The sequence below is a fragment of the Pezoporus wallicus genome, unplaced genomic scaffold, assembly GCF_028554395.1.
Source record: "Pezoporus wallicus isolate ANWC-B61680 ecotype Strahan unplaced genomic scaffold, APGP_CSIRO_Pwel_v1 scaffold_6885, whole genome shotgun sequence".
Lineage (NCBI taxonomy): Eukaryota > Metazoa > Chordata > Aves > Psittaciformes > Psittacidae > Pezoporus > Pezoporus wallicus.
This window is the reverse complement of record NW_026638858.1, coordinates 1,125,737-1,150,959: the sequence shown is the minus strand read 5'-3', so window position 1 is coordinate 1,150,959 and position 25,223 is coordinate 1,125,737. Positions and strand designations below refer to the sequence as shown.

At 38.1% G+C, this 25,223-nt stretch overlaps 1 protein-coding gene across 6 annotated transcripts in view; it reads left to right on the top strand.

Annotated features, from left to right (window-relative positions):
* KCNQ1 (potassium voltage-gated channel subfamily Q member 1) overlaps positions 1–25,223 on the top strand; it is a 392,885-nt gene that overhangs the window by 115,270 nt on the left and 252,392 nt on the right. For all 6 annotated transcript variants that reach the window (XM_057412834.1, XM_057412832.1, XM_057412830.1 and 3 more), the window contains exons 3-8: positions 7,914–8,040; positions 9,797–9,875; positions 10,411–10,507; positions 11,144–11,284; positions 19,983–20,093; positions 23,530–23,625. In XM_057412834.1, the coding sequence (XP_057268817.1) occupies positions 7,914–8,040; positions 9,797–9,875; positions 10,411–10,507; positions 11,144–11,284; positions 19,983–20,093; positions 23,530–23,625 (651 nt within the window). The remainder of the gene's footprint in view (positions 1–7,913; positions 8,041–9,796; positions 9,876–10,410; positions 10,508–11,143; positions 11,285–19,982; positions 20,094–23,529; positions 23,626–25,223) is intronic.

The window sequence follows — 25,223 nt, the reverse complement described above, 5'->3', positions numbered from 1 at the left end:
TGAGAAACCTGTAGCTGAATAGCAAGTCCAGCTCTGAGCTCCTGACTTCTAAGCCTCCCCGACTCCTGCTTACTCAGGGAATGAAGAGGGGCATTGTACAGCTTGCGGGTGTGTTTTATCTTTGGGCTTTAGACAGTATCTGAAGTAGGTGAATAGTTCTTTTGAACTCAGTGAGTTATAAAATTAAGCATATGCTGCACTGGGCAGAAGCCAGAGCATTTTTCACTTTGAAGGAGATTGTCCTGTATGAATTCCTTTTAGAGACTTTGATGAAGGCCTGAATAAGAGGTTCATGAAATAAACAGAAAGGAGTGGGGTCTTTTAATCATTTTTGCACCAGTGTGAGCATGTTGGCACTTCCATATGACTCTTGCCATACACCATATATATACGTTGGGTTTGAAGTTTGAAGTCTAATTCTTGAGCATACTTTGTAGTGGGGGAGAACTCCACACTAAAACAAATATCGTAAACCAAATGTGCAAGCCCAGCTTAATTTACTTCTGTAAATTCCTGGTGGATATCATCAGCAACTAAGTTCAAACGCTAAAGATGAAGCATTATGATGAGACTTGTGCAGGGTGATGGTGTGGAAAGTTGTTCTAACGCAGCTGTGCTCTGAGACCATGCCTTCACGTGCAGTTATACCACTGACATCTGAGGCCTTTTGTAGTTGGTGGAAAAGATTCAAGTGTCTGTGTTTGGATTTGGCTGAAGCCAAAGCGAGAAGAGAGCTAAGGAAATCAGTGAAAGGCTTTTTAAATGCACCTAAGGGAGTTAGGTGCCCGACTCCTATTGAAATTCAATCGGATTTAGTTGCATGGAGGCTTTGGAAAAACTCAACCTAAAATTACAGGCCTGCAGTATTCTTTATTGGTCACAGTCTTATTGTTCTGTGCTCTCAGCACTGATAAAGGGAAAATAGAAAAGGTTCAGCACAATCAACTCTTCTAACTCTTGTCTCATAGTAAGCATGCGGTTTTTCCTCAGAGCATGCACACTCGCGTAAATATTATTTCATCTTAATTAAAGACATTAAATAAGGGTTCTGTAATGGTCTTCAGTAACTTCTTGGGATTACTTATGGACCTCTGAAGATAGAAATGTGATACTGATTCTGTGTTTTTGTTTTCTGTTGTCTGTTAAATCATTTGGTGCCAAATATGCTAGATAAAGAATTTTAGCTAGTGATGCTAGGCTTTTTGAAAGCAAGGAATACCAAGTGTTTTGGCTCTAAACATTTTTTTAAACATAGTATTATTGGTTTTCACTTGAAGATGCAATTTACAAAATCTTTGGGAGTATGGAGATAAAGTAAGGGGAGAAAAATCCCCAGTCCTAAATAGCGCTTTTGGCACTTGCTGATGTTCAATAAATCTTAATATATATATGAAAAACCATGTATCTTTTTATTTTTGATCAGTACTTCATCAAATTGGGATTTTTACTTCATTGAGCTTGGTATTTGTCTGTTTGCCTGGGCCATCTGATTTTTCTGTTCTGTGTCTCTTAGAAACACAGTACAGCTTTCAGGAAAAAATCCTGCCTTTTTCAACAGAACAAAGAGGGGCCTCTCTATAAAACGTGAGTGAGATTAGAAGAAACAGTTGCATTTGCTGCTGTTAATTTGCATACCCTGCTTGGGCTATATGCAAGTGCTGTCTGAAGCATTTTGAAAGCCCTGATGTGTCAGGTGAGCAGTGTGCTGTGAAGTGGACTCTAGCGCTCTCTGAACTAACCTGTAGCCTGCAGTGTTTGTTTTTTGCGTGCTGCCTTCATCTGAGTGTATATGTAACTTATTGGTCTACATAAGAGACACATTCCTGCTTTTTTTAATCTTTTGGTAGCTGTAGAGGGTATGCTGCGTCCTGCTTGTGAAGATGCTGAGCATGTTTCTCTGTTGCCCAATGCAGCTCTACAGCCCTTGGCTGATGGCAAGTGCCCCATTCTTCATTTTGCATTAGCATCAGCAGATCTGTTGTCCCCTCTCTTGGCTCCTTCAGAGTCCTTGTCACAACTTCTGAACAAAACTTGGCAGTGTCCTGCCTCCATTACTGATGCCTGAGATTGCAAGGAGGTTACTGGTCCACCTTACTGTTGGCACACAAGCTTTGTAGCAGATCTCTTCTTTTGCCTTGGCTTACAAATAGGTATCAGTGCAAGTAGTGCCACAGGCATCTTATAGATGAGGTAATGCTGCTTGGAATGCAATCACTATATAAGCTATGGGGAGCTTATTTTCTTGTTTAAAGGAGTTAATGGGAACTTTATCATCCTTGAAGCTAAGAAGCCAAATTTGAAAGAATTGTGGGAATAATGTTGAAACCTCCGATGGGGATAATGTGTTAGAGCTTACATATCTTATGGCAGAGATGGGTAGGAGTCATATTCTCAGTGGAAATTAGGGTGGGAGGAAATTCTTACAGTACAGGAAGTATGTACTTCTGAGGCTTGGAAGTCATCCCCCTCATCAATGTCTCTTATTTCTTGCGCTTGTTACCTCCTTTTCCTTTTAGGGTAGCCACCTCTATGGCAGATAAAATAAGCTGTATATTATCTTTGATTTTTTTTTTTTTTTTTTGTTATTGTTGTCAGTAGCCAGTTGATATAATATGGTGATACGCATTGCCTCCTTGCTCCTAAAACATGTTGTGTTTATGGAGCTCGTTGAAAAAGTCTATATTCAGAGTAAAGGCATTCTTGTTCATAACAGGTTTCAGATGACCTCATAGTCCTCCCTCATCAAATGATTGCATGAACTTCTGTGGCGCTCCATGAGCAGTTACAGCTTTGAGATCTACAGGCAGAGCCTCAGGCAGTATGTTCTCTATGCAGAAGCTTTCTCAGCCTCCAGAGACAATTTCTTTATCTGTTACATAGTTGGTTTTATGGTGTCATGATCCATTCTATATCAGGGTTTTAATCTAAGCTATTAATCTATTTGCTTAAAACCATCTCCTTCAGCTAAGTTTAGGGACTCTGTCCTTTGTTTTGGAGTTGCTACTGCACTTTATCTCACAGTGTGGATGTTGGATGCCTCCCAATTTTGGATTGCAGCTCTTACAATCCAGTGGGGGGGGGGTAGTAAAGGAAGGGCTTTTCAAAATGCATTTAAGTAGCAAAATAAACCAGATAGTTGCTTTGCTAATGTAATTGTATGCATTTGTTTTCATAGATCTGACTCTCCAGTCACACAGCTGATGAGTCTGGTTCCTCCTTCACTTCAGACGCAGTTCTTTTCATAAGTAACTTTTCCCTATTGCCCTCTGGTGGAAGAGGCTTTCTTGTTCTTTTGCCTAGTGGCATCTGGAAGTTTGTCAAGGTGATAGTGTCCTTACCCATAGCAGGTCCAGTTCTTCTGTGTAAGTCAAACCTACTACATGGGCTTTTCATCACAGCAGTTTTTTGAGGCCTTCTCTGTGTCTTCCATGTGTTGGCTTATTATGAAGCCGTGATTAATCCATGGGAACTGTGGTGATGTGGGCTGTAATGACAGATAGCATGGATATACTTCTCAGGGGACTGTGGTTTTCTGGATCCTGCCTAAGTTCCTTCGTCAGGTGATGACAGCTGTGCTTTAGCCAAGTGATTAAGTTATGACATATCTATCTCAGGCTGAGGATAATTTTTATGTTTTGGTGGCTGTTTTATTATACTTGAAGCAATTCCCAAAGCCAATCACATAGTACCGGATCAACTCAAAGGAACTTCTGTTTCCATGTCAGAATTTTAAGTGAGTAGTGAGATGCACTGAAAAATCTCTTGTTTTCTTCTTCTGAGACTTCTGAAATGGATCCCTCATGCTGGTCACACTCTTGCACCAATGCATCAGTGAGCACTTAAGCTCCTTTACTGGTTTTTATGAGAAATATTTCATTCTCTGTCATGTGCTAAATGGCTACCCAGAGAGCTGTTGTACTTTACCAAGCACTGTACCACAGTAGAAATACTCAAGACTTGTTACACTAGAGTTACATGTACCTTTTAATTGAAAATGTTTTGAGTTTACATGTTAGAAATTGTTTGCAGCTGGAGACTTACTGACATGGGATTCTTCAAGAAAAGCAATCCACACGTGCATCTCATGTTCATCTCTACCTTTTCATCCAGAGTTAATCTGATACTTGGCTGTGTTGGATTGTGTGGCTGAGAAAGCATGAAGATGGCATTAAGCGTATGCCTGGGCTGAGCAGGAGGGATGGTAGAAGTGAGGGTACCATGTACAAAACAATAATTTAAAGGAAAAAAATTCTCTTAAGCAAGAAAGCTCTTAAGCAGGAAGGTACTCAACTGTCACATCTTACAGGGATCTCTTTACCATGCAAGTGTATGCTTTTTGTCTTGGTGTTGTAGTTTTGTTTTCTCCTTGTAGAAAGGAGATCACTATTAAATTGATTAGGATTGAATGGTACCTTGCACAGTGCAGTTCTTTTGTGTCTGTAATTTTAACCAAGAATACTCCTCTACTGCACTTTAATCTCCACCCCCACTAGTGTTTTGCAAGCAGTTATTTTTCTCTGTATTTTTTCCATAGTGCTAAATGTTCCTTTGTTTCTTATTTCACTCATTCTTCACATCCTGTCTGTCTGCTCAGCCTTTTATCCTTCTATTTTCCTGTATCAGCTTCTCAAAGCCATGTTTCAGGCTCGCTCATTCGTTGTGAGAAGCACAAACTTTTATACAGTGAACTTAGATATGTGTTAAACGAGCAATGAGGTGAAAGTATGGAAGTGCTTTCAGTGCACTGAATTAATCTGTGGTGCATCTCAGATTTGCTGAAGTTCTCAGGTGTGAGGCATTGCTGCTGTCTGCCAGGGTAACTCTTATTAACTGAAATTAGCCCTGATTAGCATAAATGAACTATGGCCATCAGGTCAGCAAGCTTCTAGTTAGTGTAAAGTTTTGTGTTAAGCTTTTAATCAGGAAAATATAGGCAATATTTTAGTAGCTCAGGAAAGCATAGTTTTCTGTGTTTTTTCTTGTCTGCAGGTGTCTGGCCACTAATATAAGTGTGTAATTACTTATTACTTAGAAATTCATCATCCTCTCCCACCCCCAGGAGATTACTTATTAGATTTATGCAACACAAGATATTAAAAACGCTTTTGTCTGTCACACAGCCATGGGCAGGGGAGGGGAATTTGCCAGTTGCTAATGGATACCTGGACGTTTTGTGTATGACCATGAAGAACAGCTTGTGCACTTTCACCCCTGATGTTCGCTGAATACCTTGGGTCTCATTTAGGTCAATAACCCTTTATCAAAACGTCAGGAATGAAAAATGTGTCTTGGTGTAAGCCGACTGGTTGTTCTCTCCAGTCACCAGGGTCTATAGGACAATCAATGTTCTCTAAGCTTGTCTGCATGTCATGCAAAGAGCTGGATGACAGTAACCATTGACTGCGTGTCTGTCTCATTGTCTTTGGGACAGCCCCCATTTGCATACTTGCCAGTGTGCCTGTTATCCAATGAACCATAGAGGGCCTTTAAAAAACGTACGCGCACAACTTCAATGCAAATTTCCTATGCGGAGAATACGTCCTCCTTTAAAGCACAATCCAGGCTTTCACTTTCTACCTTCTTGCCATAAAACTGAAGCTGTGATCCTGGCAAGGCTACAGTGCATGGTCCGAGTGCTGCTTGTAGTTTCACTGTGCTAAAACATGAACTTTCCTCTGGGTTTTAATTTGCCTACCAAGAAATTTTTCTTGTTGTTCTTTTACTTTTGGTAATTGCTTTTGGGGATATCTGAACAGCATTATCTGTGCTATCACAGACTATGTGAGGCCATACATCCCTTCCTCAAATTAGTTATTTTGGGTGAAGGACAGTTTTTACTTCCTGTATGGTTGCTATTGCCTCTTGTTATGGGAGTTTCCTCTATGGTAGTGATAAAAGGAGACATGCTAGCCTTCTGCATACAGAAGACTATGTGGATGTTAAGAGTTTATTGACCGTGTCTGTGAAACGAATGTAATCACCTGATCCAAAAATGCAGCCTCTCAAGCTTTATTTTGCTGTGACAAATCAACAACACCTCATGTAAAGCTGAGCTTATAATTTTGCCATTCACTATAGGTTTATAAATGACATTAGGTGAAATTGGACAAAGGAAGAGTTTCATTGTTTTTGAAGTTTCTGTCATAAGACACAGGCTTTCCTTAAAATGTCTGCTGCAGATGCTGTTTCTTTAGATTTATGAAGTTCATTATGACTTTATTTTATTAAAAATATTTAATAATAGTCCCATTAAAAAAAATGTTCTGGTGGATCATTTCAAAATGAAACTGTAGAAGAGATTCTTGGATGGGTTGAAAGGTCCAACCAACAATCTGGACAGTTTCATTATATCTTGAAAATCTGTCTGCAATACAAGTGACTATAAGCAATTGTGATGATTTTTCTGCTGCATCAGACATCTCACACAGACTATGAGATTGCCAAAACTAAAGGAAAGAGTCCTGGCTAATGTTCACCTAGCTTTTCTGGAAGTGTCACAGAGCTGGACTTCAACACTGTAGTGCCCTGAGATTAACAGTTTGTTATGCCGTCAGAAGAGTAGCTTTTTAGAGCCACAAAAAGGTAATAATGAATTAGACCAATGCATAACATTTTCCCCCCTCTTTTTGTTGTACACAGACCTATGATTTTACTCAGTATTCAGGGCAATGTCCCATGGATTTTTGAAGCTAATACTAATATGACTCCCATTCATCTTGACTAGACTAGGATTGTATCCTGGTTATTTTAGTTAATTTAGAAAACAATCATAGGTGCCATCTTGATTCCCATTTGCCAGTCTGCTATGAAAAACAGTGGTGAACCACGTGGCAATGTCAGAAGGCTGGATAAAAAGTTCATCCCCATGTCACCTTCTCTGCAGTTGCTCTTTATATTAAATGACTTCTTGAAATAAGTGTCTTGGTTTTATAATCTGCATTATCCTATATAAGTGTGATATTTTATGATTGTTTTTTCTGCTTTACACTTTCCATATGCCATGTGTCATGTGCTTTCAATTACAAGCCACTGTTACTGTTCCAATTAGTAGATTCTGCTGTAGGCTCAGATAGAGAATGTGACCAGTTATTAATCAAGTTGTCCAGTAAAGACTTATTGCAGCTCCCTGATACTCAAGGAAACCATGCTGTGTATGCTGTGCACAACCAGTCTGTAGAAAAGCAAGGTTTATCTGCACTTTAGTAAGTTCCAAATATGTCACAATTGTTCCCCTGTCTAATCAATAAGAACGCCAGATGTCTATCACCTATCACTTTGCAGGCATTTCCAAAGTCATACCTTAGCATGAGTCTGTGGCTAACACATAGCTTGATACCAGCAGTGTGTCAGGACTAGACCTCTGTTTCTGCTGAAGTCTCTATTTGTTGACAGGAGGATGGGAAAGGCATGCTATGTTTTCAGTGCACCTGAAGGCTGACATATTGGTAATGGGTACTAGAAATCTGCCTTCAATCCATGTGAGATAAAAGGAAGACTGAAAAAGTATAAGTAAGTGGGAGGTTAAGCTGATACAGTGAATGGAATATGAAGCACAGCTCTTCCAAAGTGAAATATGTGACTAAAAATACTCATTTTTTGCATATAGATTCTACTTGTTTTCTTTGGCTCAGTCAGGGAACCTTTTGTTTGAATTAGACCAAGTGAATTGCAGAGAATGCTTTTCAGTTTTAATATGTGTAGACAAGCCAAATAGCATGTAATAAAATATTTAAACTTGCTTTTAGTCTTTTCTTTCTTTACTCTTGCAGGTTTTTCTGTGTTACTTTAAACCATTTCAATATATTTGACATTTTTGTCACCTTGCAAATTTTTAGTGTTTCTTAGTACACTCTGAAAAAAGATGAAAGTTGTAAAGTAGAGAATTAATCTAGTTGTCTCTCTGTTTCTTTTAGGAAATTGTATTAGTAGTATTCTTCGGAACAGAATATGTGGTTCGGTTATGGTCAGCAGGATGCCGCAGTAAATATGTTGGAATATGGGGAAGGCTTCGTTTTGCTAGGAAGCCTATTTCAATCATTGGTGAGTATGCACAGCTTGCAAAGTTGATGTAAACAATAAGTAAAACTTGTTCTTGAAAGTTTTGAGGAGTGGAATTCCTACAGTAGTTGAAGCCAAGTTAGAGTAAGAGATCTTGTCATTAGTGTTAGTGTAGATCCGAATTTCCTTTCAGAAATCTGTGGCACTGTCATTTGAGAACAAATGTTGCTTGGTTTATTTTTCTGGAAGAGCAGAGTGGTTTTTTTTTACAAGTGATCTGAAGTTGTGCCAGAAATAAGTTGGCCATAGTCCTGTCCCCTGTGACCTCAGGATCCCAGGCACTGTACAATAGCTACAACTGCATAATTTTAAATATACTGAACAGCTTTTTTTTTTTTCTGTCGTCCCCCCCCAGCAGCCATTTAAATAGTTTATTGTGAGTTCATTTTGCACTCTGAGCTACATACTGCATGATGGAGCATGGTAGATGCACTGTAATTACTTTGTGTGGTTTTTGGATTAAAATATGGTTTTCAGTGATGCATTTGGAATTGGGCACCTGACTTCCCTTGATACTCACTGCAGTTCACCTCTTAATGCAACTTCCACGTTCTTAGAAATTACAAGCATATATTCCATATACATCACAAAACATTTTTTTTTAGAATGCTCATCATGTGTTTAACAATTTCACTGAAAGATACGTAATAATCCACAATCAGTCTGTATTTTATTAGCCAATATTGAGAGAACTATAAAAGATCCTTGCCCTGAAGCACTTAAAATATAAATAGATTAAACAAACCAGAGGAGTATTGTTACAGAAGCATAGTAATTCTTGTTCTGTGACATATTTTTTTCCACTACTCAGAAACATTATTTGTTGTTGAGCAGAGGAAATACTTTTTCATAAATTACTTACAATTTTGCTGAATATAGAATACAAAGGTTTGTACCTCAGTATTTTTACAATTATAAAATAGTTCAGTTTAGCTTCTCTGTGCATATATATATATACATATATATATAAGCAAAAACTGTATCTCAGGTGTGACTGTAACTATAAAGTGGTTTTGACTGCATCTCTACACTCTTTCCACAATCCATTTCTCTTGAGACCTAGAACAGTAGGGGTTCTGAAACATCATCCAGTTTATTTCAGCTTGGAAAGCAAAACAAAGTTCTGCTTTCCCAGATATGTTTCAAGGAGTATTTCTTTCTTCAAAATAAAGAGTTCCTTTCCAAATTAACTAAGCCTGAGGCACAGAGAGTTAGAGTACAGTCCTAGGGTAATGACTGACTTAAACTAAATTAGACTTATATGCTAATTCTCATTTTTCTCTCCCTTTTAGACTTTTAGGAGAGATTAAATAATTGTAGGGCAGTTTTCTTATATATGAAATAAACCCCAAAACCTCTGTCAATGAATAAAACACTGTCTAAACCAGCAGAGAAAATAAGATACACAGAAGAGATAATAGGTAGAAGCTGCTGAAATTTCTCATGGGTTATAGCTAGTAAGGATTCCAGGCTGCTGAGGCTGCTTTACAGTATCCTATATCACAGTTGTCATTCATCCAGATTGTGGGCATCTTGGACAATCTCAGTATAACCTTTCTAGCATATCACATAGTTACATTTTCTTTATATGTTACAGCAGAGATCTTTTGAGATATATAAAATCTTAATTTGGGGTGACTGTTCAAATTGTTACAGTAATATTGACATTGGTTCTAGTCTTGCAGAAGTATTGCAAGATGCTGCTAACTCATTTTCTTAATTGACTTTTATTTTCCAGATTTAATTGTAGTTATTGCTTCCATGATAGTTCTTTGTGTGGGCTCTAAAGGTCAAGTTTTTGCAACCTCGGCTATCAGGTAATTACACCACTTGGTTTTCTTGAATGTCATTACAGTACATGGCAGTGTACTGTGTTCTGCATACTAGCTGCAGTGGTGCTTTAGGATTGCAGTGACTCTCGTAAGAAGAGGATTTTAAAATATTATTTGACTGTTCAAAGTGCCTGTGAAATTCCTCAGAGGTGAAGAAATCAGCTCTTTAGTTAGCTGTTTCTGTATGTTGTTGCCCATCCTGGCAAAGAGGTGAAATACGAGCTGAATGATTTCTAGAAGCATTCACAGTTTGTGTCCAAAGTTCTTGAATCCTTGAATTATCTTTACCAGCCATGTGTACAAAGGTCTGTCCCTCTCATACAATCTCCCCATGCTGTCTTTGTAACAAACAAGATGAAAGATGGGTGAATGGAGTGAAAAGAGACAAGCTGATAAGTCTAAAATAAAGTACTATGTCTCTCTCTAAACAGTTCTTTGGAAGAGACAGACTTCCTGTCTCTGCCTCCATTTCTTCTCTTGTCTCTTTGGTCTCTTCATTCATTTAAGAATTGTGTTCCAGGGGCATCCGCTTTCTGCAGATATTGCGAATGCTACATGTTGACCGTCAGGGTGGTACATGGAGACTGCTGGGATCAGTAGTGTTCATACACAGACAAGTAAGTTGGGGCACTCTGAGGAATGCTGTAATAATTAATGCAGAAGTCGTTACATTAAGAGCAACATGTATGCAGACATGCTGATGACGTCAAATATATTTATTGTGGAGGCAGGCAGTCATTTATTTTAACCAAGTGTGGTGGTTCTGCCTTGTTCAAGGGACAGAAAGTTCCTAAAAGATTAAAAATATTTACCTCCACTTTGGCAAACTTTTGACTTGTAGTTGAGCATAACCACAGGAAATGAGACTTCTGAAAGGTAGTCTGAGTATTTCTAAAAATACCTATCCTATTCCAGAGTTGTTTTCAATGTGGCACTGCCTGAAAAAATTACCCAACTACTTTTTGTTGAACAAAAGGGTAATGAATCATGCTTGCAGGTGGGAAGATTGTTTTGACTGTGTGAGCTCAGTGGATTTTTGTTAATTGGTGCAGCCAACAATTGCTGTCAATGTTTATTAAGGGCTGAAATGACATTCTTCTGTTCCATTATCTTTTAAAAACCATCAGTGATAGGTAATATAAGTGTCTCAATAATATTATAAAATGGTAGAATAGTTAGGGTTGGAAAGGAGCTTAAGATCATCAAGTTCCAACCCCTCTGCCATAGTGCTGTTATTTTGATTTTCTTTGCAGGAACTGATAACTACACTCTACATCGGATTTCTGGGCCTGATTTTTTCCTCTTATTTTGTATACCTGGCTGAAAAAGATGCTGTAAATGATTCTGGAGAAACAGAGTTTGGCAGCTATGCAGATGCGCTGTGGTGGGGAGTAGTAAGTATAACAATTTCAAATGTTGTAAACACAGCTGACACCTTCAAATGGGAAGTTCAAGGAAGCAGCACTTGAAATGGCCTCTTCTGCACTTCACTACACTTTCTGGGTTTGTAATTTGTGAAAAATAAGAAAATACTATTGATGATCAGTAGTTTTATTTGGTAGTTACAGTCTTATGTAATCGAAAGTGATCAACTTTTGTATACAAGGTGTAGAAACATGTAGTCTTATTTCTTTATAGTCTTCCCTTCTGTTACAGTGATTATTTCTTCCCTTCTCACTGTAGGGTTCAGCCTTCTAAGGCGATAAGAGTCTTGCTGAATCAGGGCTAGAGTTTTGGGATAATTTTGAGTGTGTGTTTGTTTTTCTGGGGAGGAGGTTTCTTTTTTTATTTTTTTTTTTTTTTTTTTTTTACCCAATATCCATGGTTTGCAGTTTGGTCTGGGACAGTGATTCCCTATTTATTCAGAACAGACTAAGTCCAGAACAAGGAGCATCTGAGATACTTGAGGAATCCAGGGACAGGACTGTTTTAAAGTGATCATATTGCTTTGGAATCCACTAAGTATCCTTACATGGCATTTGTCTGTGCTATGTCAATGTATAATCTTGCTCAGGGATTTCTCAGGTTTCTTTAGGATGCTGCCATGGTTTGTTATGAATGTATCTTTAATTCTGCTGATAAATTTCTACTTTCTTGCTGTTGCTAGTGACAGTTGTCTTCTCTTTTTGTTTACTATAGGTACTTACTAGTTTGGCTGCTGTATTCTGGGACTATATTTGAGTAAATATTTTAATTTTGTTGCTTTTGCTAGTAACAATTCCCTCTTTCTTTTCTCACGATATGCAAATATTAGGTTGGCTGCTCTGCACTGCAATTGTTTTCCCTTTCCTTTTCCTATTACAATTCAAAAAAAGCTACTTTTTGGAAGCTGTTTTTTCATATTATTGCCATTCAAGCAGTGGCCTGGTTTTATCCGCTTTAGCTGTAGGTAGCTTAATAAAACAAACTGTCATCATTGAGTGCTGCATGTCTTAAGAATGCATGGACATCAACTAATGATTCCATGCTTACATTTTCAAAATGTGCTGATCTTCTGGCGTCTTCTCGTTGATGGTTTAAATCAAAAGGCACTGTTCCTTTTTTTGTTAAAAATGAGACTACTAGTAAGTACATGTGCAAGAAAGGCAGGCCTAACACCTCTTTCACTAATAAAACATTTTTTAAAGATTTTTTTAAAATAAACCTCTTCATGTGCATGTGCTTTTATAGTCTTCTGCCTACAAACAGTACCACTTGCTGTTTCAGGAAGGAAAGATCTATTGATAGGCAAGTCTATTGCAGGTCTCCTGGTGCTAAGATACATATGTAGCCATTTTTTAATGCAGTGGGTTTTGTTTAGGTTACTACTAAGATTTGCTGCAGAATTGTTTCCTCTTGCTGCCTGCCACAGTTAAATACAGCCTCTTTTAGGATCAGAAAACTTGCTATGTAGGACAAGGAAGTGGCTTTCTGGCAAGTAGTTTTTTCAATGCTTTAATGTCATCACAGCATTTTTATTTTCCAATACAGTGGTCAGATGACACAGTAACTAACAGTGGCAGATATAGCTGCATTTAAAAACACATGCTGTCATTGGTGTTGGCATTAAAAATTAAGTATGTGACAGATTGGCTTACTGAAAATACAGTAAAGCCTTCCATAGAAGCGGTATGATCTGTCAGGATATTGAAATATTGTCCTTTCAGGGAATTATTAGTCACTTAATAGGCATGCCAGTTATTTTGTCTAATTACAGTGAGCTTATTTAATCAATAAATTTATTTGTGGTAATATTCTTTCTCCATTATAACTTCTATTATGTTGCAGCAGGCCACTTGAAGTGTGAGACTGCATTCAATGAACACAGATGAACACGGTCATGTAATTTCTCTGATATTAGAAGTAGAATTTGATGCTCTTGTTCTGCTCTAAACATAGATGCTATACTTAGCCAACAAAACTGAACTGGATTCAGGTCCATCCATTTCTCATCTTTTGATAATATTCTTCATGTTTTCTGCTAAGAAAAAGCCCTGTAAAATTAGGACAATACCTTGGAGGTGTATCAGGATGCTTCTCAAACTCCAAAACCTCAAAGTGTTAGGTCTCAAGTTTCGACTTTGCTTTAGCCCGAATTTTCAGAATAGCTTAAATACCACAAATTCTGGTCACTGAAAACTTGTCTCAGTCTGTTTTGAACTGGACACAAAGAAGAGGATACTTCATAGGTCCTGTCTCAGACACTGTCGTTGATAATTGACCTGTATGGCAATGTATCTGATCATACTTCTCTGAAAGTGCGTTTACCTTACATAAAGAATGCTTCTAGAAGTACGTAATAATGTTTTTACATCCCCTTTCTCACTCTACAACACTGCACTTTTTTTGTTGTATCAGTGGGTCTGCAATGCTAAACAAGTTCCTTGGGTAGCAACAGTAGGATATGTAGCATAGCATAAAGTAAACCATATTAAAGTTCTGTGTTACCACAATTCAGCTGCATCTGGAATTGGGTACTTTTATATTACTGTGCTTTGCTGACTGCAGGCATCCTCATAGGGTGCATAACTTTTAATTACATGTTCTTCGTTGTTGTTATTTATAAATCTATATTGCTTTTTTATTTCCATATGTAAATTGGCCTCCTGGGCTTTATTTGAATTTCCTTGAGAACCCTGGGATCTAGCCTATTCACTGTTCCAGTTTATGAGCTTCTTGAAGAAACCCAAGGTTACCTTATGGCATAAAGTAAAGACTTGTCTGTTGTTATTGCTGGGTTTGAATGCAGCACATGTTCTATAAATAATTCTGCCAATGGCTGCATATCTGAATGTCTTTCAAAAGACTAGTTGAACTTTTGCAAGTAAAACACAAGTAACTGATGCATCTTTCAGCTCCCCAATATCAGTATTCAAAATTAGTGTGCTTATGTTGACCTTCAGGTCCAGACTAACAGTCTTAAACACTTAGGATAGAGTCTGGACAAAAACCCCACAATAATAAGTAAATAAATAACAGATGCTAAGAAATTAAAAATAGTGTACTTCATGTTCTTGCCAAATCTGCCAAATGTGACCACTGTCAGGCACTGTTATTGCCTCAGGCAGACTGAGGGAAGCTGTCGTTTTGATATCCACTGAATAATACACAATTTCTAACCTTCGCAGCTGAAAAAAAACATCCTCCGAGAAAACTGTTATGTGGATTGTGCTGACAGTCTCTTTGATCATGAAGACTGTTTGCCACAAGCAATGATTAAATATAGCCATGCATGGATATTATGCTGTTCCTGTTCTTTGAATTGCATCAAGCAACTGTCTGCAAGTACCAGCTTTAGCCAAGAGTTTCTTGTTCATTTATTTCAGCAATATATGATTTCTCACCAAGGACTGAATTCAACAAAACATCGATAAGTCTGCTTGCTTCTAAGCATACAGAAAGCCATGTTCCTATTTATCAGTACGTGCTTCATGTAAATAGAAAGTCAAAACTGTGGGAAAGCTTTGCTGAAAAGTTGCAGGAAATAACACCTGAAACTACACATGCATAGAATTTTTGCTAAATTAGAACAGATCTGATCTAATTTATAAATAGTTGAACATAAATATTGAAAAAATGCTACATGAAAGGAATCTTGTGTTATTCAGAACCCTTTTTTCCCCCCCTTCTAAATAAAAAAGCTGCTGAGGAATGTACATTGACTTCAGTGTTAGACAGTAGGTGACACTTATTCTTTCTGTGGTTCACATGTCAAGAATTCCAACTGTAGAGCTGTCATATCCTTTTTAATTTTTATTTTTCTAATTTTTTGGGAGGATGTGTTTTGGATTTTGGGGGGAGGGTTGTTTATCTTATGAATTTTTTGAGTGTTAGTCAGAAGATATGAGGGTTATTATTTATGAATGCAATCTCTGCATCTCACAAGTGCCTTCTCATCTCTGAGCTTCAGCTCCATGAGCAGTTCCAGCTACATTTTGTCCTCATTTAATGAAAATCTGTGGGGTGGATGTAGAGATACCCTTTTAAATTCTTAGTCACAAATCACAGATGTAGATGTTCTTCCATCTTGTGTCCATGTATATGTTTGCTACTGAGTTCAGATCTAAAATTGTCTGTTCACTCCAAGTAAAAACGATCATCATAAGGATGAAATGAAAATGATCAAATAACCATCCTTCTGGGAGGTTTTAAGTCTTTTTACTGGACTATGTTTTCCTAATTTGGTTATCATTTTATTTTGGTAGGGGTACTTAGGGTGGGGAGGGAAGCTCAGATGAACCCCAACACTGCCTATACCTTCACTAATAATGAACAATTCTCCCTATTTTAGTGTAAGTTCTGTACCTTGTCCTTCTTGATTACTACTGCCAGAATGATCCAGGGGATGAATAAGCTATTTTAAAAGAGCAAGTGAAAACAGCTTTTATTTGTGAGTTGAAACATCCTGAGAGAGGGATTCAGCAGCCTTTGGAGTGTGATGTGTTGAAGGTGTGTGTACTGCAGGAGTGAGACAACAGAAGAGGGGAGAGGGATAAACTGACCATGAAACGATGGAACAGATAAACAAGGCTGGAAAACCATCTTTCTGAAATGAAGACGGGAGCTTCTGATGTCTGGTACCATCAGAAGCATGAGGTTCTGGCAGAACGTCCCAACAGGAACAGTAAGGGGAAAGCCAGTCCATTTTCAGATGATCTAGGGTGGCCAGTAATTTGGTCAGAACTGATGGCTGAAAATTACCTTGAGGGGTATTAAACTAAGATTTAAGAGTTATGGCTAAGTAGCATTAAAAGGTTCTATAATTTATGAGACATGACACTGAAAACATATTCTGTTTGTTGGTTTTGCAATTGGATGTGTACTTCCATTTCGTTTTGTATCCTAAGTTATTAGAAGTGTTTCAGTGTCCTTCAGATGTAGTTGTGTCTTTAGTTATGTACTCAGTTGCATTGAGAATGGCGGTTTGAGCCTGCAATGACAGCTGCATGAAGTGACTGAATTTTTAAGTAGAAAAAGAATCCAAATATCCCCTTTAAATGTTTGTAATAGTAGTGACCAGGAAGTTCTTTCTTCAGCTTTGGATTACGATTTTAATTTCAGTGTTTCAAAACATTTGTGTCCTGTATAATGCAGTTTCTTAAGCTGTTCATCTGAAGGATGTAACTTGATTCTTTTCAGAGTGCTGCAATGTACAGAGAGGTGATTGGGAGCAGAGAGTGAAATTTCTGTCGTGTGAGTCAGTTCTTATTGCTAACATCTTTATATGCACAAGGAAGAAAAATACTGTCATTTTGGAAATGAATAGCAAAAGATCACACTAGTTTTTTTTTGTGGTTTTTTTTTTTCTTTTTTGGCTTTATAGAGAGCATACTTCACAGTAAAATAAAATCATGAGTGTCTAATCTGTTTGCACTTGTGCTACATGGATTTCAGCAACTTGGAAAAAATTCACTTTGTATTCAGCTTGCATAAATGCAGCTACTGAGTAAGATGTCGAGCAGTAAGGCTTCTAATGTGTTCATTACATGTAGGTTTACAGGAGAGTATTCCAACCATCTGGCAATTTACTATACCTCAGTTATAAAGAAGTCAAGGAATAGGTTGATGTTGCTGATATTCTTATATTACTTGATTTATCAGGATGGGTATTGTGAGTGGGTCAGAAAATTCTGAGTGTTATTTGATATGCAAAACAATACATAGTGCAATTGATGTTGACATTGCAGCACTGCAAATTTAAAAACAAAGTAGCTAAGGTATTTTCTGTAAGCTTGGCTTATATGCTTGGCTTTTTAGCTTGTGTTTGCTCCCCGAGTCCTGCTTTTTTAATGCCTCTGAGTCATGCATTCTTGTATTTTGTACATATTTAACTATCTAAATTTTTGCAAGGTGCACAGCAAGGATTTTGTTAACAGATCATTGTTACTCACCTGATCAGATTGCTGTCTTGCTTTAGCCTTGAATCAAACCTCCTTCTTATTCAGTGGTGACAAACATTACTGTTTCTTCTTTGCTGTGTAGATTTTGGCTTCATATTTCCTCCTTCAGACTACTGATGCATATTTAATAGGAACAAGATTAGTCTTAATACCAAAGCCTGTGGTGAAGTATATCAGATAAAAGTTCTGAAATAGTGAATGGATGAATAAGATTTTGTTCCTAATTAAAACAATTAGTTCTACATGTGACTTTTCAATGAAAATTTAATGTGTGAGCTCTTGTATAAATTTAATTTCATTATGGTAACGTATTTACTATGCTAGAGTAGAAGTTGAGTCAGTATTTCCATTATAAGATTGTATTTTACAACTGTAAAATTAGTATTGTACTCTTTAGGGGGTTATAATCATCTGACTATAAAAATTCATTTAGGGCAGAAACTTGGCATGTAAGGTTTCAACAGCATACATCTTGGGGAAAAAAGAAAATGTAATTTTAGGATACAGTGCATTTGTTGGTGGATTAGAGTTATGAGGGCAGAGAAGAATGTTAACTTAAATGCACACTTTGTTTTGGAATCCGATTTGCAAAATATTTTATTAAGAAAATTCTAAACAAACAGAACAGGGAATACTTTTCTTGTGTCACTGGTGCTTCATATAGACCAATTGAGAAATGATGGGTAGGGGGGTGATGGGAAAGTGGAGACAAGTACTTCTTAGTTGCATATGAATTTTTCTTCTGTTATAATTCAGTCAGCTCAAATGCACCTATTTCTTTTCATGTTTCTACTTAATGTATATATTTTGATATGATGTTAAGATTTTAACACAGAATAGTTGATAAAGCTTGTCAGTGACAAGCATTTGTAAATATTTTCAAAAACTGAGGCATAAACCACTATCTTCTCTCATAATATTTTTCTTAAGAAGATATCAGAGGCCATTACTTTTCCTGTAGTTGTATTTCCTGTTTTTATACTGCATTTTTTTAACAGGAAATTTTAATTTGAATGTAGGATATTTATTTTTTTTAAATTGATCCTCTTATGTAGGTAGGAGGTAATGTTATCCCTTCAGTTCCTTATCAGGCCCTGAATTAGGATGGTATTTCGACAACACTTTCAGGAATGCAGGCAAAAAGGTACTTGGGTACTTAACTTGCCTTACTAATTCTTAAAATGCTTTTGTATGATATGAAACAGTTTTGGAAATAAGCCACATCTTAAAAACTTGTGCTAAAAAATTAAATGCTAATACTTGAATATTTTGCATATCAGCTGCTAGCAATAAACATTTCACATTACCACCTCAAGCAGTTAGTGCTTTGTTGTGTGTTTAACAGCCACGTAATGATGTTGTTTAGAAGGTGGACAGTTTGACTATGGATAGCTTACTTTGTGTGTTTCTGAGCTACAGCTCAGGTCAGAAATTACATCCATATGTTTTCTGTTTGCTATCTCATGTCGTACTAGGATTGGACAGTTATTAAAGTGGTCAACAGCCACACTTTTACTGAAGCACTTGTCATAACCTTTTATACCCCCAAACCCAGGTTCTCTGTCCCTTCATCCCCTTAACATACATCTTGCCTCTATAACTCTGCCCCTCCCTTCTCTCCTCCCCTAGAGATGCTGCCCTGGGCATTGCCTGCACTTCTGCAGTTGCTGGGTTGTATGCATTACAGCAGACAGGTGAAGTAGGAGCAACTGCAGGACAAGGTGGGGATAGCCCGTGTCTATTACCATCTGGGACTAACATCCTCTGTGTCCTGGGCACCTGAAGACCATGCTTTCAGAAAAAAATCTGGACTGCCAGCAATTGAGGTGTGCTTCAACTGCTTGAGGACTTCATGTGGTTTCACATGCTCTGATCTGATTAGACTTTTCAAAGTTACAGATAAAACCTCTCTAATTTCCAAATTCGGAAATAGCTTGTGTCATAGGTGAATTTAAATTGCTTGCAGATGCCAGATGTATCCTTCTACTTCAAACAAATCCATTCTTTCCTTGAGCTCATGCAAATAATGACTTATTAAGCCTTGTTATGCTACATCACTGTGGTGGTAATCTTTGCTTCAGTGTTTTGAAACCCGAACTCAACAGATGTTTCCTGCATGTGTGCATTAAATTATCTGTTCTTACTCTCTATGTATTACATGAATTAGTGATTCGTTAGACTATGTTTTCTGGATCTTTACTGCATGGAAATTTTTCGGCTATGCTACTTATACCAATTTTATTCTCTGGAGTACTTCATGTCTGACCCCAGTCTGTGGTTAGAGTATTTATATGTTTTTTCTGTGCAAAAGCCCTGGAATGCTCTCAGCAAATATCTCCTGCCCTTAAAGAAAAGAACTGTTGGCAGTGTACCCCTAAGGAAAGTGTATGACACAGGCAGGCAACCCATTTCCTAGTAACTTCATATGCTGTAAAGGTGACTCAGCCATGAAGACTTAAAGGGTTTACTTTAGGAGATTTTAAAAAAGTATTTTATTGTAATTCAATTTCCTATACCTTTTTCCATCTATTGTAGGTGGGATCGTAAACCTGAAGGGGACAGTTACATTCATTAATGTCACACAGCCTGTCATTAGAAGAGTTGGGAATGCAATTAATGTTTCTTTAAAATAAATAAAAAAGGAAGAAAGACTAACAACTCAAACTTGCCACATTAGTACTTGCTGTAATGCTTTATGTATTTCTCTTTACAGGTGACTGTTACAACTATTGGCTATGGAGATAAAGTGCCTCAGACTTGGATAGGAAAGACCATTGCATCTTGTTTTTCAGTATTTGCAATTTCATTTTTTGCACTACCTGCGGTAGGTTATCTTGTGCTTTTGCTGGCAATTTGGTGTTGACTTATTAGTTGTCAGAGGAAATTTTGTTATTGTTATACAGTGTTTATTGTATGCCTCACTAGATTTGGTATATACTTGAGAAGGATGTTTAATTCAAATTACTTTGTCTGCCCATCCCAGAAGTGAAAGATGCGGAAATTATTTCTCATGCTAATAAGAAATTGGGATTAAGTGGGCCCTACAGTGGGACTGAGTGTGCCCTCAGCAAATTTGCTGATGACACCAAGCTGTGTGGTTCGGTTGATACGCTGGAGGGAAGGAATGCCATCCAGAGGGACCTCGACACTCTTGTGAGGTGGGCTGATGCCAACCTCATGAAGTTTAACCATGCCGAGTGCAAGGTCCTACACCTGGGTTGGAGCAATCCCAGACACAGCTACAGGTTGGGCAGAGAAGAGATTCAGAGCAGCCCTGCGCAGAAGGACTTGGGGGTGCTGGTTGATGAGAAAATGAACATGAGCAGGCAGCGTGAGCTCGCAGCCCAGAAAGCCAACGGTATCCTGGGCTGCATCAAAAGGAGCGTGACCAGCAGGTCAAAAGAGGTGATCCTGGCCCTCTACTCTGCTCTTGTGAGACCTCACCTGGAGTATTGTGTGCAGTTCTGGTGTCCTCAACATAAAAAGGACATGGAACTGTTGGAACAAGTCCAAAGGAGGGCCACGAGAATGATCAGGGGACTGGAGCACCTCCCGTATGAAGACAGGCTGAGAAAGTTGGGGCTGTTCAGTCTGGAGAAGGGAAGGCTGCATGGAGACCTCATAGCAGCCTTCCAGTATCTGAAGGGGGCCTATAAGGATGCTGGAGAGGGTCTCTTCATTAGGGCCTGTAGTGATAGGACAAGGGATAACAGGTTCAAACTTAAACAGGGGAAGTTTAGATTGGATATAAGGAGGAAATTCTTTCCTGTTAGAGTGGTGAGGTACTGGAATGGGTTGCCCAGGGAAGTGGTGAATGCTCCATCCCTGGCAGTGTTCAAGGCCAGGTTGGACGAAGCCTTGGGTGAGATGGTTTAGTGTGAGGTCTCCCTGCCCATGGCAGGGGTGTTGGAACTAGATGATCTCAAGGTCCTTTCCAACCCTAACTATTCTATGAGTCTATGATTCTAATTATTTCTGGACTCAGCGACTTAGTGGTGTTTTAGCTTTTTAAGGTATTCACTTATAGCTTATTCAACTGATTAAGTTCAGGGTGAACTGCAGAGTTCTCATCCACATCCTTCTTCTAGCAAAGCTGCTGGAAAGGTGTCTCTGTTAGAGAGACAACAATAAATAACCAGGGACACTGATGGAGCTCTTTGCCAGATTAGCATCTGTCCACGGCCAAAGTCCTATTTTCAAAAGTGACCTAGGGCTGAGATTTTAAAGGTGTAATAGCACTTTGCACTGAGAACAAGTTCCAAAGTAGTTTCTAACAAGAAACAAGGCATTTGAGTACCAAGGGTAAATTCAAAATTGGTGAAACCTGGACTGTGGTTTAAAAACTGAAATGTTCAGTGCCAAGGCTAGTTAAGGGTTTGGGAGTGGGGTTTCTCTGTGGTGTTTTTGTGTTTTTGGTTTCTCCACCCCTGCCACTCCACCCTCCAATTTAGCAATACCCCTGAATTGTGCTGTTAAATTTTTTTGCACAATCTGAACTGTGCTGTTAAAATGTTCATTTTTCAATGTTTCAGTTCAGTGTTATGAACAATTGTGTTTTCAGAGGCTTGTGTAGTTGTGGTAGGGAAGTGGTGGGGTTAAATACAGGATGGATGAGAAGACTATTTTTATACTAATGTGGTCACAAAAATTCTTTGCAACATGAACTGGTAGCGTTTTAAACTTTGTTGGCTTTTTAAAATTAGTCAGTTACTTTAGAGGCACACAGCCTTTTGCAGAGGAGTGTAATTAAATGTAAATTTTTAGACTCTCCAACATAAGTTTGCCTTTAAAGCATATTCTTTCTCCCTCCTCACTGTAATCTCTATCACATTTATTCCTTGTTTAGAAGAGAGATCTGGTAAATGAAATGATCTGTAAGAAAAATGCTGGAAGATCCCATTTTGACCAAAGAGTTGTGGGGTTTATTTGTGTTTGCTTTTGGTTGGTTGGTTGGTTTAGTTTGTTTTGTTTAATTTTTATTTTTTTTCCCCTCAGACTTGAGCGCCAGTAAAGATGATGTTTTATAAATAAGGTGTAGCAGCCCCACCTTCACAGAGCTGCTTTTATGTTTACCTATGAGATTTCCCTAGTCATTTATAGAAGTGAAACAACAGCAAACACCCTTTTATCAATGTGTGATTATTACTGAATTAAATTGTTCTTGTGAGTAGGCCCAAAGGGAAATTTAGGGTTTGACGCTCTAGCAGTAAATAGTTGATAGGGAGTAATTATTGCATGCTGCCTTGTTGCCTTTTTAAATATGAGGAGCTGGCTGAAGTAATTGTTGTGGCCAAACACAACTAGCATGGGTTCTTAATTTAGCAAAGGTCCTTCATTTCTAAGATCTAAGTGATCTTAGAGAAACATTAGCTCTTTGGTCTTTACTAAATAAACACAATAGGAAGGGCCTTTCCTGTCCCTTTCAAAGCACTTGAGTAGTACATTTCTTAAAGGTTGAGCCATGATCCCTGTCTGCTCTGACACCTTGACTACCATAAGTAAAGAATGAATTATGCTTTTGTTGGGTAGGTGTAGTCATGTAAGCTGATTTATAGAAGATCTTATTTTTATCTCTTTTATTAAACCTCTGTAAAATATGTCTATAGCTATGCAAATGACTATATAAATGACTTGCACTACACTCAATTTTGGACTTAATATTTGTACTGTGTTTGGAGGGTATTTTGGGTTGTACACCATCCAGTGCCATTAGTCCATGTCCCTTGTCCTGAGAGTGAATTAGATAGCCTTGTGTTGAACTCACTGAAGTCCTGACCATTATTTTGTAATATTTCTTTCCCTCTTCTTTGTCCTTTTCTCCCAGCATGGCTTACCATACTACAGTTAAAAGGTCTTTCTTGTGACCTGAACAGTGCCATGGCAAAGCTTTACTTTTCATAAAAATGAAGTTAGGCACATCAGTTAATATTTCTCCTTATTCTTTCATTCCCCTGGACAAGCATTTATAAGGCTTTTAGAGGGTATGAAGTATCCTTTCTGCTCACTCTTTAGTATTTGAGTCCAGTTGACTTAAATAGGCTTTGGATCAGGGCATGACAGCATTCATAGTTTGTTTCAACAAGTAATACTAACTCAGTGTAAAAACTTAACAGCATTAAGTCATTTCCTCTAAAAAATTATTTGGGTTTTATGATGCTGAATGGAAGTTTATTAATGCAACAGAATTTGGTAAGATTATGTGTGTTTTTCTCCCCTTCCCTTAAAAAAAAATTAGATCTGTGTTTTCTTTCTTCCCACAGGGAATTCTTGGTTCAGGCTTTGCCCTAAAGGTACAACAGAAACAAAGACAGAAGCATTTCAACCGTCAAATTCCAGCTGCTGCTTCTCTCATACAGGTACTGACTTCTTGCATTTTGATTACTATAACTTATTTCCATTTATAGTTTTTTGTGGCTTTTTTTTTTTTTTCCTAAACTGTTGGCAGTATTTTCATGCCTGATTCCCCCTAGAAATTGAATAGGAGTTACAGATGTCGTGGTTTAAAACCAGGCAGATAACTCATTCACTCACTCTCCCCCTTCTTTCCCTTCCCCTACTCCCGGAGGGATGGAGAGGAGAATCAAAAAGAATGCAACTCCCACAGGTTGAGATAAGAACAGTTTAGTAACTAAGGTATAACACAAATCACTACTGCGACCACCAATAATAATAATGATAAAGGAAATAACAAGGGAACAGAATACAACATCTCACCACCAGCCAACTGATAACTCGGCCCCCCAGCCCGACCAAGCTCTGACCAATACCTCTTCCAACCCCGCAGTCTCCCAGCCCTTCCGGCTAACTCCCAGTTACATCCCGGGCATGACGTGCTGTGGTATGGAATACCTCTTTGGCTAGCTTGGGTCAGGTGTCCTGTCTCTGCTTCCTCCCGGCTTCCCCTCCTCCCTGGCAGAGCATGAGGCCCACAAAGTCCTTGGCCAAACCAAAACATCCTTGTTATCAGCTCTGTTCCCAGGCCGAAAGTCAAAACACTGCACTGCACCAGCTACCAAGAAGGAGAAACATGACTGCTACTGCTGAACCCAGGACAGTCTTCTAAATGGTTTTGGAAATCTGACCTTTAATGTGAACTATAGAGCAGAAAAATTCACTTCCAAATCGATGCAACTGTTTAATTCAGCTGTTTAAAATCAAAATTGAAGCCTATCTTGTAGTTATTGAACAATTTACCTGGAGAAAATGTTATGGAAATGCTATGCTTGCAGTAGTGAAAGACAGAGGAGGCTTCACATGAATTTGTAGTTTTAAAGTACATCGTTCCTTATAAAAAGCCAGATAATCTTCATTCTCCATGGGACAAATAAATTCTTAAAAATATCGAATTTAGGAGAATTAAGTCAGAATGTTAAATGGGAAGATCTTGTCTGAACTTTTCAGCTCCAGGGTATGTGGCTGGGAACAACTGGAGTTCAGCAAAATGAGCCTTTTCTTGTAGGATACAGGCAGAAAAATTTTGATCCTCTCTGTTAAAAATACAGTTGCATCAGAAAGGTCAATGAGATTTTATCCTTTACTTCAGTGGAGCCAGCAATTCACCCTGGGGAAGTATTAATATTGTTTTATTCTAGGTTTTATCAGCTTTTCCTCCCTTACTCAGTATCTGCCTGTAGCTTTAGAAGCACAGGGATCAAATTTAAAAGAAATCTAGATGTGCATCTAAGCCGCATCATTTTTGCGTTCTCTTATTTCTCTAGCTTCATGAGTGAATGTGGATTTCTAGGTCAGGCTCTTTATGGAAACAGTAGCTAACTGTTAAAGGTTATGCTTGAAACTAAACAGTCCCAGAGTTAATGTGAAAAAGGTTTAAATTTAGGGCTCTGGTTAGAGGCAGAAATTAGCCAAGAATTTTCAGACACAGTGTGTTTCGTTTGGATTGCATGGTCAGAAAAAGGTATGGGTTTGTAAAGAATAATTTTTTAGTGTTCCCACT